This window comes from Haliotis rufescens, unplaced genomic scaffold (genome assembly GCF_023055435.1).
Source record: "Haliotis rufescens isolate VD_foot unplaced genomic scaffold, xgHalRufe1.0.p SCAF_70, whole genome shotgun sequence".
Classification (NCBI taxonomy): domain Eukaryota; kingdom Metazoa; phylum Mollusca; class Gastropoda; order Lepetellida; family Haliotidae; genus Haliotis; species Haliotis rufescens.
In genome coordinates this window covers 1,659,299-1,678,556 of record NW_025964362.1, presented here as the reverse complement: position 1 = coordinate 1,678,556, position 19,258 = coordinate 1,659,299, and the positions used below count along the sequence as shown (strand labels likewise).

The following is a 19,258-nucleotide window of genomic DNA, read 5'->3' as shown; positions in this document are numbered from 1 at the left end:
TCCTTTTAACAGAGTGTACCAAATTCTATATCCTAATTGAGTGATTCTCTTTTTTGATTGTATTTTGTACAAGAGGGTGCATAGTATTTCTCATCTTCTGAGACATCACTTGTTTCACAGAGAGGTTGTTCCAGTGAGGTTGGTGTTTTTGTATATCTACCAGTTTCAATTTTTAGTTTGTGATGACTTAAACGAAGAGACATATGAGCTTTGTTTTTACAATATGTAATATGATAATCAATATTTATAGATGACTTGTCCAACAGTTCTTAATTTTCTATTGGATATAAGATAATCCCGTATGAATGCTTGAACATATTTTGACATTTGGACTGAAGTTTGTATTTGGATTCATTACATTTAATTGTGTTTACTATTTCCAAAAGTTGTTTTATTTAACCCAGCCAACATTTTGACAAGACAGATTGATATTTGCTTCCAAAGCATGTTTAAGAATGACATTTGTTGTGTTATCTATATAGGACTTCAAAAATAGGAATAATCAATTATTTTATATATTATTGGTACCAATAGTGGGTACATACCAAGTTCTGCCTGACAGGCCCAGTTATGTGTTTTCTTGTCTACTTCTACTAATGACTTTTACACTTGAAGCTGTAGTCTTCTGGAATGGGTATCAATATTGTTTAACATTGCAAAGTCTACACCCCAAACTTCACAATTGTATAAGTAACCTTCCACTAAATAAACACGACAAAACCCCTTCCATATTCATTAGGGGCGGTCTGGTAGCCTAGTGGTTAAAGCGTTCGCCCGTCACGCCGAAGACCCGGTTTCGATTCCCGACATGGGTACAATGTGTGAAGCCCATATCTGGTGTCCCCCGCCGTGATAGTGCTGGAATATTGCTAAAAGCGGCGTAAAACCATACTCACTCACTCACCCACATTCATAAGAGACGTCGACGAGCAAAAAAGCTAATAGCGGAGTGGATTGTCTGATTCCGACTACATGATGAACATATATAGATAAAAGTCCGTGATACAAATTAAGACCCGTGAAGATCGGGGTCAGAGGTGGTCAAGCATGCCTCTGTTAACACGTGATTATGCTTGTCGTAAGAAGCGACTAACGGAACCGGGTGGCCAGGCACGCTAACTTACTTGATGCATGCATCAATGCTCATGATTTCAATCACTGGTCCAGACTTGATTATTTACACTCTGCCGTCATATAAATGGAATATTGCTGAATGTTGCATTAAGGAACAAAAAAAAAGGATTATAAAAAGTAATTGTAAAAAAACTATCTTATTAATTTTAATCAATTGATGATTTAATGGAGTTGCAAGGTTCGTCACAATACATGTCTGAACACCACGTTAAGATTATCGGAGACAATTTAAATAGTTACATACGAATATCCACCCCTTTTAAATTTTACCGTACACTGTGTACGTATTCTCCTGTTTGGTGAAAAATCCATTAGAAGGCAAAAATGGGTATCGATGATTGACAGGCAACAGTATGGTAATGAGTTGCTGTTTAGAGATTCACACTTGTAAATACCACAACAGTTAGTATAGCCTATTTTTAGAAGAGGTTCAAGATAGTGGGGCGTATGTTTATGCATTGTGGAGTTATGTCCCTTTTGTAATTATATACACCTCTCGGCTGTCACGTGCAATACGTTTCAGCGATTATATACATCTGTCATCTTATGGACACTTTTTATCATCGTTATGGCAAACATTCCTGGAGTTGCGCCCCATTGCCCGCTTGGCGGCGCTGCGGTAGTTACGGTCCAACATTCATCGTTGTATCCGCGGGAATATATAAACTTCAGTCGACATTGACCCACTTGCTTTTCTGTAAACAGCCGGTAGTGCTTGAAGGCCTATTTCTATCATGAATTACGGAAGCTGGAAGTTGCCCAAACTGAAGACTGAGCTCAAAGCACGAGGTGCTCGAGTGTCAGGAAGAAAAATCGATCTGATAGAACGGTAAGTTTCTGATATTGCTGTTTCTCGGCTTTTCTTACTGAGCAGTTATTTTATAAGATTGTAACAGTAACTATTCCCCATTTTGTCACTTTACACAGTGCAATATTGGTATCATGGTCATTGGTAGAACATATGTTTAGTTTAGACAACTGAGATCGCTAAACAAATAACGTCAGCATCGACGCGATAATGCCGACAACATAAGTGCTTCAGTTTTCGTTCACGTAAACAACATGCCCCCGTTGCTAAGGACGCTTTGAGATGCACTGACAAGGGAAAGAGCGGTGACCACGGATCTTGTACGGAAGGTAAGTGTCAGTCACAATAATTTATTCTTCGAATTAATGACTCACTGGCAGTGTGCAAAATAGTACACCCTTTTACATGCGGTTGGGATAACTTCCGGTTTATAGATTCTATAATTATTTGGGCAATCATTCAATAATACATCGTTCTTCGATACGAATATACATAGTAAATTTAAGCAGAGATAGTATCTTGGAAGCGGTCTAAGGACTGCATCGCCAACTCACCAACCCCCACACAATCCATGTAACATTTTCTCCTATCTCCCCACCCCCCAATAAATGACAAGTCCCCAAAAATGTATCTTAAATAATCATAATGCCCCCGTCCCTTTCTTCGTTTCTATACACATATTTGGAATTGTGATTCATCTGTGGCCAAAACATGATGTAACAAAGCGTGAGGTAGGTACTGAAATATTTGTAAAACATTACAATTGCTTGAGCTCTGCACCATCCGATGGCTGAAGAAAGGCTGAGGGTTATCAAGTTCATCGTCCTTTACAGGGAGTGCCTTTTAGATTTTCATATAGTTTTATTTATTTTAGCAAGTGTGATGGGTTCACACATTTATTATTTCAACAGTGTGAAAGGTACACACATCTATTATTAAAGCCAGAAGTTTGAAAGGTTCACACATTTATTAGGGCTGAAACGATACATTGGTGCACTGGTGCATCAAGTTTTCATGCATGATACACAGTACTTTTTTACACTTGCTAAATTAAGTTTCTTACTACTTGTTTTATGACACCCAAGTGTCAGTCAAGTACTGCAAATATGATGTAATTAGCATTTCAAATTCACTACTAGAAATTTACTTTTGAACCTGCTCTGAAATATTTAGTCAAGAAGTTTCAACACAATTTGACAAAAAAAATGTGACCTAATGTACTGTGATGTGACCTCCCTGTATCGTTTCACCTAGAACATTTATTTCATCCTCAAGTGTGAAAGGTTCACACATTTTTTATTTCATCCACAGGTGTGAAAGGTTCACACATTTATTATTTCATCCACAGGTGTGAAAGGTTCACACATTTATTATTTCATCCACAGGTGTGAAAGGTTCACACATTTATTATTTCTTCACAAGTATGATGGGTCCATACTTTGATGTGCATAACAGCGTTTATATTTCTAATATTAAAATTAGATGTAATGAAGCTTTTGAATGGTAGTCTAACAGAGTAATCTTTAGACATCGGTTCGATTCCGGTCGAAGGCAAACACATCAAGAATCCTTATTCACTGCATGTATTTTTATTTTGTGACACAATGTCTTATTCTTGTGTTAAAATTAATATCCGTATTATTATATGTTGTTTGTTTTCTAACAAAAAAAATTATATACAATTACTATAGTGCAAGTAAAGATATTATTACTGTACAAAAGTCAAGTTTTAGTACTGATAACAATACAGAGATGGCTTAAGCTTCCTTACTGACAGAAATACTGATTTGTTGACTTTGGAGTTACAGGGATCTGTTCTTAAAATAATTGTACTTTTTGACAAAATGGAAACTAAGACATTTGTGTACTCCAAAAATAATTTAATAGTCCATATATTTTGCAGTGATTTTTTTCAATTAGGTTTTTTCTTTTACAGTTGTTTATTTCAAATGTTTTTCAGACTCGAGAGCTATGACCGAAACTGCAATTTTGGGAGAGAGCCAGAACTTGAAGCTGAGTTTGAAATGACACTGCCCCTAGTTGAAACTTATAGGGATGTAAATGGTGACAGTCATCTTCCTTTTTTAGCATATGAAGCTATAAATTATTACTTACAGCCTTTTCAGAAGAAACTTGGTTCAAGTTCAAAGAATCTGTACACCAGTAGGTTTTTGAAATTTTTCCGTTATTCAAAACCTAATAACATGTGTTTCCTGAAGTCTGAGTGCTGTGCTGAAATGAAGAAGCATGTGACTTACAAAGTCGATGTTGCAATTGATGACGATGGTTCTGTTGTGGAGGGGCAGTGTGAGTGTGCTGCAGGCCAGGGTCCATCAGGACATTGCAAACATATTTGTGCAGTGTTATATGCTATGCACAAGTTTTCAACAACTGGCGATGTTTTAACTGAAGAAACATGTACTCAAAGATTGCAAACATTTCATAAAAGTAAACCCTATAGGGGCAGTCCCATAAAGGCGACTGACCTTGATTTATGCAACAGTGAACTGAATGTTATATTTGACCCACGACCAGTTCAGTATCGCAAAGTGCCAAATTACCCTGACTTTTTCCGCAATGTTTGGTTGAACCACCCTAGTGTCAATACATTTCCAGTTGCTCAAATGTTTCCTCCAGCAAATCCATTTGCTGTTAATCATGATCATGATTATCTTAAGTTATCTTTAGCTGACCAATACCTGAAATCCCAGAATATATCAGAAATATCAGATATGGACAAAACCAACCTTGAAATAATAACCCATAAACAGTCAAAGAGCGAGGAATGGAAAACTGAACACACAAAGAGAATTTCTTTTTCCAATTTTGGGAAAATTTGTTTGGCAACAGACAAAACTGATTTTCATAAACTTGCTAGATCAATGACTAAGCCTTTCGAGGACATTCAAAGTCCACCACTTAGACATGGCAGAAAATATGAAAAGGTGGCAATAAAAGCTTTTGAAAAGTCAAGTGGTTTCAAAACCTCACCATGTGGCATGTTTGTGTCAGATGTTCATCCATTTCTCGCAGCTTCACCAGATTCACTTCTCGGTGATGATACTACCATTGAAGCGAAATGTCCATTTGCATCTAAAGACCGTCTAATCTCTGAGATAACTGTTCCCTATTTGAAGGTATCTGAGGGAAAACTTACCCTTGACAAAAGCAAGCCATATTTCTTTCAAGTGCAAGGGCAGCTCTACTGTACTGGTAGAAAACAGTGCATTTTTATTGTATACACGATGAAGGATTTGAAATATTTTACTGTATCCCGAGATGACCATTTCATTGAATCTATGGTTGAAAAACTTGTGGCATTTTATGACACCTTTTTCAAAAAGGCACTACTTGACAAATTCTATTTCAGAGATTATGACAGGTATTCCTGGTAAATTTCAGTTACTGCTGATACTCATGTGTCAATGGTCATCAGCCCTATAAACAAGAAAGACAGAATTGTAGTCTCAATGTTTAATGCTGAACATATTATATTCTGCATATACATGTATGGACATTCACAAACAAAAAGTTATGAAAAAACTTGCAGGGCTCCATTTAAGGATGATATTTCACCAGATGCATGTTGACGTGAAAAGAGTTGCATCAGACAAAACCAGGTTGAACTCTGGTCCCATACATTGATGCATTCACTTGTGTAAATAAATACAATCTCAGATGTTTATTAAGACATTTAGTACTTACTGTTACAGTACTATGTGACAATGGCAACCATCTCTTAATCACTCCAGTAGTTATAAGTTGGATAATCTAAAAATCACAACGTACACACTGGTCCCATACATGGATGCATTCACTAGTCTAAATAAATACAATCTCAGATGTCAGTTCGTACTTACTGTTACAGTACTATATGACCAGGCACCTCATTATCAACTACTTGAAAGAAAAAATGGTCTGTAAAAAAAAATAATCTAAATATGTATGTGAATCATTAATTGCCTGTTTTTAAATTTGATGTGATGCTATAATCAACTGACATCATTGCTGACTGGCTAGTATTGAGCACAACCACCAGTGGCTTAGTTAATGACATAAATCCTGCTGGGGTATCGTGCAGGAAGCAGAGGCACCGTAAGTCCCCATGATCCCCGGCGAGGTGGCCTAGCTTTGGTTTCTGATGGCCTATAACCTGTGTTTTAAAACTGTATAAATGATATTGTTAAATATACCTTTGCATTCATGAGTAAATTGTGTATATCAACTTGGTCTCGTCGCTATATGGCTGAAATAGTATTGATGTGACATTAACTTTTAACTCCTTTTGTGACAATGGCAACCATCTGTTAAGTACTCCAGTAGTTAATAGTTGGAAGATCTAAATATAGATGAAGCTACAGTGCAATACATAATCACAATTCAGTGTCCATACTCATAAATATCATCACTGCTTGAAGCATACTCCTTCAGCTCTATATCTGAGGAATTACAACTGTCATGTGATTATTATCTGCAGCTGAACTGTTTGAGGGAATGATAAAAAAACATTGTCATTGACTTCTTGCTTGTCATGATTGCCTTTTATAACATCTGAGAGAGCTGAAGCAACAGCACTAAGATGTGCCAAATATCTGGACAGGTCTAGCTGCTGCCAGTATCATATGAAGAATACACAGCCATGGGACACATTAGAATTTTGTCCTCATTACAGCCACAATGCACAAAGTAACAGATTTAAACATGGTCCTCCTAACTTAGGACAATTAATTACAATTTGTTTCTCAGTAAACATGTATCCATTGAAAATATAATGGATATATGATCCAGAAATATACACTTCAACTTATTCAGATTTTAAGTTCGTGAAATAAAAGCAACCAGTATTTGGGTTTAATCCAAATTGCTGCCATGGAAAACAGGAAAGGGCACCAGTTCAACTTGTGTTTGATACATGTGCCAAGTTTCATAATAACATATGAAACAGTTTCCGAATTATGCTCAGACAAGAAATGTGTCTCTCCCACTTTGTGGCAGGGGATAATGTAACAGTACGCACCAAACAATGTCAACATTCTTAAATTCATGTTACTGATGTCATAAATTTAAAACAAATTCAGTGAGTGAGTTGGGTTTAACACCACATTGAACAGGAAGTTGAGCATTACATTATCATAATCTCTGATACTAACACATTTATGTTTGTACCTTGACAAAAGAGTATGATTGATTGTGGCTGCACAAATGGTAAATTTGCTTCAAACTTGCTTTTTGACCACAGATTCCCATTCTAGTCTCAACATGATACATAATCGATAACATGTTACATTCAACTTTATCCTCATGAATATTTAGCAACAATTATCTTTAATCATGTAGCAAACGCAAATAACAGGCCTTTTTGAAAGAAATTAGAAACAAATCTCCATACTCTACGTCTGACTAACGTCCGACTGGAATGAAAGATATTTTTAATGATTTGCTAACCAATATGATTAGCAAGTAGAGGGAACAATGCACTTTTTGAAAGAACAAAGCATGAAGCAAACCGTGGTTATTTCTGTGGCTAATTTGGTTTCTGAACTGTTAAGAGGTTCAGTAAGTATTTTGAATGTTTTTGCCAGACCAATAATACGTTCAATGTGAACTCTTTTGCTTGATATTTTCCTATCATGCATAACAGTCTTGCCAGACATACGGTTTTTCTTTGAGAAGAATGTTGGCATATTAATGGTAACATCTTTTGATGCAAAAATATCTTGTACGTTGAAACCTTTATCGGCCATAATACCATCTCCTGGGTCACACATCACTGTCAAACCACTACGCTCTACTATTTGACGATCACTCGTGGAGCCACCATACGCAGGAGACACATACGACACAAGACCACCTGGTGTGGATCCAACAAGTATTTTGATAGTATTTCGATTTTTATACGTTGAGTAGGTAGACTGCTGAGCTATGGGGCGTTTTGGTTTCTGGATAGGGCATTCATTACCATCAATGATAATTCGTGTGGATGGAAATTTGGATTTGAAATCAGAAGGACAAAAATAGTGCACTAAGTCTCGTTCTGGCCAGTTATCAAGCTCACTCCACTGTCTATACATAAAATTTACCCAGGTGATCCATACATTTAATACAGTTTTCTCTGAAATTCCAAAATGAAGACCAAGTTCAAAGTTAGTCTTATGTCGGCGCAGTTTCATAAGTGTTAAAAGCAATTGATTTTCCACACTGATAGTCATACTGTCAACTTTGCTGTACAAATAATTTAGGTGATATGCACACGGACCCAAACTTGCAAGTACAAAGGTGAAGTCTGTATAGTTTGACAGTCCTGTATAAAACAAAATTGCTGCAGCATTAAACATAATACTTTGTATTGAAAGCATTGGAAATTTGTCTGTCTGAGCTGATGTACTTTCATATTCAACCTCTGCACTATCTGCAGAACAAATGTTTAAGTCGGTATTCATGTCATCAAACTCAACATTGTCAATTATTTCCTCCCCAGCTACCTTACTGATATCACATTCAATATCACAATCTGTATCCATTGCTTTAAATGTCCTCTTTTGACTCTCACGTCTTTCAATGCGGGATTTCCTTAAGCCTCCATCGGCCTCAAGTGCGTTGGCTGATGCAGTCCAGGGAAAGATTGATGGTACAGCATCTGGTTTTCTCTGTTTCCTCAGAGGTGTACACCCTGGGGAAAACAGCAGTAGATTATTATTTTCCAAACAGATATTGTGCAATCTTTTTACTACCAGTTGTGATATAGCTTTTTATGATTAGATTTAAGTTAATTTGCAGGGAAAGAAAAAATTTCTATGGGCACGATATGTTTTGTCACATTATGAACATAATAGTGATACACATCAATACATTAGAAAAGTAAACAAACATTTAAATTAAGGAAAATTATGATATAAATTAGCTGACAATTTTCGTAGATATAGTCTCAACATTACATACATATAATGCCTGATACAGAGAAGTGTCTTCAAGTTCAACACGTACACATGACACTGTTCTGACAAATACATATCAAAAGTGAACAAACATGAACCTGTATTCTTGAATCATCTGTGCCTCATCTCTGTGGAAAACAAGCACCTGCAGGAAAATGTAACATGATGCATTAACCCCCTGGATGCCATTTGGACATATATGTCCCTACACAAAACGCAGTTGCTGTGCCAGAGGGACATATATGTCCTTCTGAAACATCATGTTGAAAGAATTGAAATAAAATATTTTTGGATTACCCCAAGCCCATAGCAATTGCAACATCGCAAAAAGCAGTAAATTTCCAACACATCTGTGTCATTTTCACAACTCTACTGTCAATAAATAACGCATATGGAGTTAGTCAAATTCCCCTTGTTTACACTTTCGTTCAAATGTGCCGCCATTGAAATATTTTTCATTTCTAACAAATTGCACCGACTGATTGAAAATCCACATGCGAAGGAATGTTTGAAACCTTCATAAATATTTTGGTTAAAAGATTGAAAATGGTCAAATATCTACGCATCTATGTATTAATTAGCTAATGAAACCAACTAAATGCCCAGTTTATCGATGGTGAATGGAGTGTATATTATTTTTTTACAGTATTTGTTCAAGGCCTCGTACATCACATTCATATCAAAGCGTATTCAAAAACATTCATACAGTTATACATACCTACTGTCATCTGTAAAAAACAGTTTGTGTGAAAATGTGCCACTTCTCATATTCATACGTATACTTAGAAATTCCATTCATGCTTCCTGAACCTCAAATTCTGCAAAAACACAGAAAAGGTACCGCAACTTTTTAGCCGAAACTTAAAACAAAATGGCGACCGAAGTTGAAGGTCGCTTAGCGGTACTTTTCATGAGAGAAAAAAAGTCGAAAGCATGTCTCCCAGAAGAAACGAAAACGCACATGATAAACGTTGACACACCCTTTTGGGTCTGTGTTGTTCATGCTTTGTGACTGATTATATGTAAGTCACGTTTTCGTATGTTTAATGAGGCGTGTCAATTTATTAAAAGACGTTGAAAAGTAGGTTGGTAGCAACGGCACATAGGAATTTATGCAGTGTCGAATATATTTATAATTTATTGGTTATATAAGTATATAAACAAGAACTATTTGATGTTGAAGTATGAACGTGTAAATGTCAGTTAAAATTACTTGAATACCGGTCCCCGATGAATCTATATATTTATTATTAGTTCGTTTGTCTAAATATAAATAGCTAGCTCTTTGACAGTAGAATTCATTACTAAATTATTAATAATCTTTCGTTTAATGTAAGTATGTAAATTTTGTATTCATGCGGTTTGTTATTGTTAAATACCTTATTATTATTGCAAGACTAAGTTTTTTTATTTCACGAAAACAAATGAAGCTGTTACGGTTATCGACAGTATTTGGTTTCAATCATCCACCGTAACGGGGTTGGCAAGAGCGGCAAATTTCCGATTGTTCGTCTGGAACGAAATACCGTGACCCGCGACCTTTGACATGACACGTCACAGAGGTTACAGGTGCCCGAGTAAAACAAAACAAAGTTCGATGTTGAAATCACCAACAGTGTTAAATATGACATCCAATGTAAATATTTATACATTATATGCTTTAATCTTTATCTTCGTGCTTTGTTTATCGAATCAGCGCGATTAACACAAATCAAATTTTAAAAAACGTTCGCCTCCCGCCGAGAGCATGAATATTCATCGGGATAAAAATAGCCCCATGTGACAGACGACAACATTGCGATCGAAGCTGTCCTTCAACAAAGATCATGTCAGCGGTTGGTGTTGGAGACGACGATGATTTGGGGGAGTCGGACTTCGAGTCGGACATATCAGTCGATTCTCTCGATTCCGACTCCGAGTCCGACTCCCAGGAAGAGATAAGCGGTAAGTAACATTAATTCAGTTTCATTAATAATTGAGTAGGTGTACTGTCAGTGCCAAACCAATGGCGGGAATAGGAATTTGTTATGTTTTTGCAATTTTCGAAATTGTATGGCTAGATGTACTCTTGACAGTTGTGATGTTTCAAATGTTAAAAATATCTACCATACCATGATCGACATAGTAGAAACAGCCAACTTCCTTGTTAAGTATTTCATGAAATATGAATCTTAGAAATGATTTGAACATGTTGAAAGAAAGGCTCTCATGGTAGTGAAATTTTAACATGTCAATATGTGGCCTACACGTGCGTTTGCTAAAGTGCAGTAAGCAGTAATATTAATGGAAAAATGTCTTTGTTAAAAATTAAATTTATCTTGAAGGACACACTAGTTCACACTTTGGACCTGAAGCCATATTTTTAAAGGAGTATAATGTGTCAGTCCTCATAAATCTGAAAGGTCTTACTTATTTTGAAATATTAAAAATAAATGAATATGTGTCATACATTTTAAATGTAAATTGTTATTGATATATCATTGAGGATGTAGATTAATATTTATTATAACTTACTAAGGGGAAAGGGGAGTGGCATTGCACCAAGTGACTGTTGTCCTTGCGCCAATGGGTTGGGGGGTCAGCGCACTGAACAAATTTTCCCTCACCGGGCAGGTAGCCCGGAGCCGCGGAAGCTATGGCCAATTTTTTTATGAAAATTTACCATCATTGTAAAGCTTTTGATTTTAGTTCTAACCCTGAAAATGTTTGTGTCATGATTACACAACTGTTTCCCTGTGACTACTCAAGGAAGCCCTTCATTTGTCATTAATAAATTCATGTGGTGCACATAATGATATGATTATCCTAATCTTATCTTTATCTAGTAGTAATGAAGAATAAGTCTTTCAACATGTTCAATCTGTACTGAAACTAAAAAGGTCAAAGGGTATACATATTAATTAAAAGCAAAATATTAGTCTTGATGAAAATAAAGTTGCCACATGATTATTGATACTGTGTTGTAAAATATGCACTGGATCTACAGGGTCTGAAAAAGTTCCTTCAATAAACTAAATATATGTCTATAGGTCTATGTGTATATATATAATATATTTTTATTGAAATTTAAGATTGATAACAAACATAAAATACATTGGAGAAATGACAAACTTCCATGAAGCAATTTGCAAAATGGGAGTACATTCAAGGGAGAGGGACATTAACAAATCAAATTATCTCCCCTTGATCAATAAATTATAATAAAACATGAGTCAGCAGTTGGTGAGTTCCAGTTATGATAAGAAACATCCATGAAAATTTGCAAATGCAGCGATAGAAAAAAACATTTTAGTCCACCAGCGTTAGAAATTGGCACTAGTCCTGTAGTCCTCACCAAACTGCCCAATGGTAAAGGTATCCTAAGGACTAGTAGAAATTGGCCAATTTTAAGGTTTTGCTGTATGTTATCATCATGAGGACTAATGGACAAAACTTGTTAGTTTCTACCCCTGTCCACTAGTCCATATATTATAATGATAACGTAAAGCAAAACCCTATAATAAGGAATCCTTTCCCTTAGCACTGTTATATGTGATTGTTATTAATAAGAAACATTATTTCAAATTTCATTATTTCAAATTTCAGATCATGAGACTGAAGAAGAGGCAGGGGCCAAACCAATGGTCCGTGGCCCCTGGCTGCCCGTGCTGGACACGGACAGCTTTGACCTCGGCAACAGCATTGACTTTGCCGAGGAGTGCGGCCCTGTCAACCCTCCAGGTAACAGGAATTGATAAATAAACATATCATTAAGTGCATGAATTAATAATCAACATAGACAATGCCTGTCATCCAAAACTGAGTAAGGAATTGTTTCATATTATATTTCACAAGGTTAATTAGATGTTTAGTTATAAATGTGGATATAAGCTGTATGATATTGCGATTATCATTATATGTACATGTATGATGATATGTGTCAGCACGATTAATAATAATTCATGTGGTCATACATTATGATATATGTTTCAGATTACCATGCCCCTCCTATAAGCTATTTCGACCAGCAACTCAGAGGAGGGGATGGAGGTGTTGATTTGTTCGACCTGCTGGTCAGGGAGACAAACAGGTATGCTGAGCAGTACCTGCAGGGCCGCACTCTATCACCGCAGAGCAGGGCTCGGGCGTGGAGACCCGTTGACCGGGAAGAAATGCGGGCATTTCTTGGACTCTTGTTGGCCATGGGTGTCGTCAGGAAGCCAACCATCGCTTCCTACTGGAATGAGGGGGACAAGAACTGGCTGGCATCAACACCTTCCTTCGGGGGGATCATGCCGAGGAATCGCTTCCAAGTCATCATGCGGTTCCTCCACTGCAACGACAACTCTGTTGCAGTGCCCCGAGGGCAGCCAGATCATGACCCCCTCCACAAGATCAGGCCGGTTCTTGATCTTGTGAATGGATCAAACTCTCATGTGAGAAGACAGGGTCCACTGCTGGCAGTGCTCTTTTCAGACAGGAAGGTCTTCACAATCCTTTCTACCATGGGTAGTCCAAGGTAAATTCAAAATAGTAATATACTGCTCAATATCCTGTTCATTGTTCAGCAGCGTTAGAAACTAACAGTTTCAGTCCACTAGTCACATACTAATAACATAGAGCAAAACCCTTAAACATTGTTAAAGAAGGCACATTTCTAATAGTCCTTATAGGACTAGTGCCAATTTATAATGCTGTCAGTATGATTCCTACTCCAAGTGTCCATTTTCTTTCATACATGTTCGCTTTGATGAGTGTCAATTACTTTAAATTTTTCATAAAGATGAAAAGAATATAGAGATTCTATGTGCATGTTTCTGAAAAAATTAATATGAAATATTTTATTTACAGAATGGAGGATGGGCTTAACTCACGGGGCCGGTCTGTCACTCTCCCCTCAGTCGTTTGACTGTACAACACCCTAATGGGGGGAGTTGACCTTGGGGATCAACTCATTGGTGTCTATGATCCCCAAGTCCGCTCCGTGAAGCTGTGGAAGAAAGTTTTAATCAACTTTCTTCTCACAGCATCAGGTAAGAATTATTTTATTTATATGAAATTCAGAATAAAATAATTAGGTATCAAGGAATTTAGGAATAACTTATAATTCTAGACCTATGTCATTACTACCAACTATACAGTCATTATCCTGATAATATCAACCAATATGTAACAAATGGCATGAACTGAATACAATAACAGAATAATTTCGCATCTGGTACCACTTCCATTGTATTTTCATTGTACTGATTAATCAACGTGAACCTTATCTTCTGAACAGCTATTTCATAATGTTTGATTTTAATGTTTCATACTCATTTCATTTCAGTTAATGCCTATCAGACATTCTTGAACACCCATGGTAGAACGACCTCCCGTCTGGACTTCCACATGTCCCTTCTCCACTCACTCGTCGGGAACACTCAGGTGAAGAGGAGGACTGGCAGGCCCAGGACCCAGCCTCCTTCCCGACGACTGACTGGACGTCACTTCATAGAAGTGCTGCCTGAAGGGAAGAGGAAACAGTGTGTTCTCTGCAGAAAGAGACAGAGGGCCATCGATGGCTCTGCAGGAAAGGTCAGGACCTGGTGTCCTGACTGCCACATTGGCCTCTGTGCACGCTGTTTCCGTCAGTATCACACAGCTGATCACATTGAAGAGTGAAAGGCTGTGTGTACTGGCATATGATGGAACATGACTCATGTTCCATCATATCAACCCTTCAAGCAGTTTCCCCATCTGTGTGCTTCATTGTAAATAACTAGTGAGTGAGTAGGACTTCCCACTGCATCTGCAATATTCCAGCAACATTGCAGCGAATCTTTGTAAATACATGATAAATATATTGTATATATGTACTTATTGTAAATATTTCATATGTGTGTATATATATTAAAGGATGTTTTTGTGAAAGAGTATGACCTAACGCCGTATTTGCAATATAACAGCAACATCATGGCGATTTTATTGTAAATAGATCATTGTCTATTGTATATGATTATGTACTTATTGTAAAGAAGTGAGTTTGTTTTATGCCTCTTTTAGCAATATTCCCGCAAAAATATGGCAGTTTAAGGTACTTATGTTCATATTATGTTCTCTATTTATTGTACATGTAATTATTGTGTGTATGTAAGGATCTGTTTATGAGTAGGACTTCCCACTGCATCTGCAATATTCCAGCAACATTGCAGCGAATCTTTGTAAATAGATGATAAAATATATTGCAGCGAATCTTTGTAAATAGATGATAAAATATATTGTATATATGTACTTATTGTAAATATTTCATATGTGTGTATATATATTAAAGGATGTTTTTGTGAGAGAGTATGACCTAACGCCGTATTTGCAATATAACAGCAACATCATGGCGATTTTATTGTAAATAGATCATTGTCTATTGTATATGATTATGTACTTATTGTAAAGAAGTGAGTTTGTTTTATGCCTCTTTTAGCAATATTCCCGCAAAAATATGGCAGTTTAAGGTACATATGTTCATATTATGTTCTCTATTTATTGTACATGTAATTATTGTGTGTATGTAAGGATCTGTTTATGAGTAGGACTTCCCACTGCATCTGCAATATTCCAGCAACATCGCAGCGAATCTTTGTAAATAGATTGTATATATTGTATATTGGTACTTACTGTAAATACTCTATTTGTATATTTCAGGATATATCTGTGAGAGTATGACTCCATGCTGTATTTGCAATATAGCAGCAACATCACAGCGATTAATTGTAAATAGATTAAATTCCATTAATGATATATATTATATATATTTACTGTAAATAGAAAATGGATTTGTGTATATATAAAAGGACATGTTGGTGCGTGAGTATGATTCAACGCCACATTTACAATATTCCAGTTAATTCGTGGCGATTCATTGTATATGGATTATTGATCTTTTGTTCACAATTATGTACTTCATGTAAATAGAGTGAGTATGATTCATGCCGCTTTCAGCAGTATTCCAGCTAAGATGCGGCCTTTTTTTAAAACTTTATTGTACAAAGTTTATATATTATTCACATGTAAATACTGTCAATAAATATGTATAGATTGAGAGATTTGTACATTTGTCTTATATATCTCATTTAAACAGTTACACGATTTTTTACTGATGATACTTTTCAAAATATTAAATAAAGGACATTAAGGACAGTAAGTATAACAGTAAGGACCTTGGAATAAGAATTAATTTTCTAAAGTATTTCAAATTACAGCCATATGAAAGTGTGGTTGTTCCCCTGGAATATTAACAAAATATTCAAAAATGTTCACAGATTATTCATGTATGCATATGTAAGCATACATTTTAATTATTAATTGATATATGGAAATCGATTCTCCAATGTTATCATAACCAATGACTTACATACATCTACACAACTAAAGAAACTTTTTACTTCTAGTCCATATTATGATAAACCCTTAAAAATTGAAAATTTCTTCTTGTCTGTATTATACCTTAACTGTTGGTCAGTTTGGCAAGGACTATTGGACAATTGCCACGTCTTTGCCGTAACGTATTCTGATAAAGTTCGCTCAACAGACATAATGTTATCCATAAATTTTAGCGGTAAATGCCACGAGCAAGCGCGGACGTGAGAGAAGACAGCAAGCCGTGAACGTATTTGTTACGGCTTGCGCAAATCTGAAATGATGCCCGTTTTTTTCGAGCGGGTAACCTGTGCCTTTTGGTGTTTACAAATTCTTCATAGATTACCTTTTTTTCAAATTCGTCAAACAGTACCAGGAATACATGGTTTGATTTGTATTAAATGTCCGTTGAAATATACTTCGGATAATGGTATTCATAACAGCTAGTCTACCACATCGCCATGGAAATCATTCGTCAAAAAGTTCCCGAAAGAAAGATTAATTATCGAGATCAATTTTGATTATACTTTGAACATTTCATGACAAAAATCGCATATACATCCATCTGACTGTAATAAATGTTAGCTAATACAGTTCCTTTGGGTTTGTGATCAGTGGATCCATGTCTTTAATACTGCTTGGTGGTCACTCAGTGGCTGCTGATGTAAGCAGGGACGGAGATGGAAATCGGGAAAATATGACCAGATCGCAACGTTTGAATCTTTGATGAATCAATGCGTTTATCATCTCCAAATTACGACAGATTTCAGACCATCACTAGAACACTAAGGTTTGCTTACAGAATGATGTTCAAATGTACTTACTATCTCGGTTGCTGTCAAAGATGTTATAGTAAATCCAAAATCCCAAACACCGCTGAACACGGTCGACGACATTTTGAAATATTCAAAACTAAAGCTGTCGACAACACAAAAGGCATTTTCGTATTGTTTCTACTTCATGTGATTTTTTTTATTGTTTTGTGTTTGTATAATCGTTATTAGTTAAAAATGAAAATAAAACAACGTTATTAAGGATTCATAAAGATACGAGACTAACTCGTTCAATCGTCTGTATGCAAATTTTGTCGACGTGCAAATGGACATGTCCGCCATCGCCTGGTAGGAGTATTTACAGTGAACTGATTGACATGGGCCGTGAGGAATACCTTTCGGTGCAAGAAAAGTAAAAATATGCCATGCATAAGGGCATGTTCTTTGCAGATTACATGGTATGATTTTCTTACTAAAAAATGAATAATGACCGAAAAGAAAAATCATTTATTGCAATGAAGAAAACACAACACCGCGTATAAGTTTTAGTTTGAAATGCGATTTCGTTCTCTTCTTTCTAAAAGTACGTAATTTTGAATTTCATAGCTAAGGTTACACGTTACAATTTATATCAGCATGTAGGTAATAAACCACAGATTTTAGGGATAAGATTTTATTCCTTATTCATAAATAGTTTTTTCATTAATATGCTTTTTCCGACATGATATGCAAACGATAACGTTACAATTTCACTAATTTACAGACAAAATGGCGTCACACATATTTGAACAAATTCGTAATCGACGATTTCGCGGACGATTTTCCACCGAGATGTTTCATTTTCAACACGGTAATCGGGAAACAAACGGGCTTTCGCATAATGTTTTTGGTTTTTACATTGGTGGAGATTTACAACCTGACAAGACGCTCAAAGTATCCAGTGCGCAATGTCAACAAAACAGCCGCCATGGACATTTTGTAAAAAATCGCATATTCAATACGTTTGCCGAGCTATAAACTACTGTTAATAACGTTAATGCTTTACAATATTTACATAGACAGTTAGGGAAATGGTTGTGCTGTTATAGTGTGAAATTTGAAAATTGTGGGTTTTATCGTTGTTACGTTACGTCGTTTTTAGACGAAAGTGTGCAGTTTCCAGAACGTCACTCGCAAATAAACTCGGCACAGCGATAGTACACAGGCTATTTTTAGGTGGCAGCCAGAGGGTTAAAGGCAAAAACGTCAAATATGTGTTGACATTCCTGGTAATCATCAATTCAACAAATAAAAGAAGAAAACTAAGAAGGGTTATGGTCAAACATCAACAACTTCATAAACAGGAATATAATGGTGGTAAACAGGGTTTTACCGTAATTAACTGGGTATGCACTAGACCCCCAGTAATTGATTTCAAAGGCCCGTGCATGAAATATATGAGGGTCAAACCTAAACATCACCATGATCACTGACTGGCAAAAAAATGGCTACTATAGTAGGGCCTAAATGACACATTATTTCTATCTTGGTTTTAAAAAAACAATGAAATATACTCATAGGTTCACATGCAAACACACACAAACGTGATTACATTAGAATTAGCCAATACTCAAATTTACTCGCCTACTCTGACAGGAGGGAACTAAAATTATTGTGAAAAAAATCACACACTTCGAAGTTTTAAGAATCTGAACTCAATTTAACTCAATGACAAAATCAAACTATCTGTGAAAATAAGTGTGTCCCGCGGGACGGAACATATTCTATTTTGTCTGCGTCCATTCTTCACATTTCTGCATACTGGATACACATTTCTGAGTCACGTAAAACCCTCTTCGTAATTTCAATGCAAGAAAATATAACAAATATAATTGGCATGCACGTTAATTAAATCTGCCAACGAATAGAAACATAACAAGTTACCCAAATATCTTACCATAACTAGTTACAGCAATGAAATCAGACGGTCTGAAGTGGGAATGACACACAACACTGTGAGGTGACGGTTTCCACATCTTGCCTTGGTTTGATTCGTCGCTCCTCCGAATAGCAATCAACCATCGTTTCAGCAACAAAGGTTCTCTCGGAAACGACAAACCACCTCGATTGCAGCATCCCGGGACACAGCAGCACGTCGAAGGCATCGTAAATACTTCGTTGTAGTTGTTGGTCGTGCAAATATCTATGAAACGCGTAATATACCGGAAGTACGCGCAGGACCGTAGCGTTTGGCG

The 19,258-nt window shown here is 36.3% G+C and overlaps 4 protein-coding genes across 4 annotated transcripts; 3 read left to right on the top strand and 1 right to left on the bottom strand.

Moving 5' to 3' along the window:
- The first annotated feature begins 1,701 nt into the window (after positions 1 to 1,701).
- Positions 1,702 to 5,685, top strand: LOC125376715. Its single transcript, XM_048388419.1, has 3 exons — positions 1,702 to 1,963; positions 3,903 to 5,079; positions 5,656 to 5,685. Exons 1-3 carry the CDS (start codon positions 1,869 to 1,871, stop codon positions 5,683 to 5,685), a joined length of 1,302 nt encoding a protein of 433 aa, XP_048244376.1. The 5' UTR covers positions 1,702 to 1,868.
- On the bottom strand, positions 5,402 to 19,232 carry LOC124135418. Its single transcript, XM_048388407.1, has 3 exons — positions 18,961 to 19,232; positions 8,976 to 9,022; positions 5,402 to 8,612 (listed from the first exon to the last, which is right to left on the bottom strand). Exon 3 carries the CDS (start codon positions 8,461 to 8,463, stop codon positions 7,396 to 7,398), a length of 1,068 nt encoding a protein of 355 aa, XP_048244364.1. The 5' UTR covers positions 8,464 to 8,612; positions 8,976 to 9,022; positions 18,961 to 19,232; the 3' UTR covers positions 5,402 to 7,395.
- LOC125376709 lies at positions 10,594 to 15,075 on the top strand. Its single transcript, XM_048388408.1, has 5 exons — positions 10,594 to 10,821; positions 12,463 to 12,597; positions 12,850 to 13,375; positions 13,708 to 13,889; positions 14,186 to 15,075. Exons 1-4 carry the CDS (start codon positions 10,704 to 10,706, stop codon positions 13,763 to 13,765), a joined length of 837 nt encoding a protein of 278 aa, XP_048244365.1. The 5' UTR covers positions 10,594 to 10,703; the 3' UTR covers positions 13,766 to 13,889; positions 14,186 to 15,075.
- On the top strand, positions 13,781 to 14,520 carry LOC125376714 (piggyBac transposable element-derived protein 2-like). The gene is made up of 2 exons (XM_048388418.1): positions 13,781 to 13,889; positions 14,186 to 14,520. Exons 1-2 carry the CDS (start codon positions 13,781 to 13,783, stop codon positions 14,518 to 14,520), a joined length of 444 nt encoding a protein of 147 aa, XP_048244375.1.
- Positions 19,233 to 19,258: the final 26 nt, after the last annotated feature.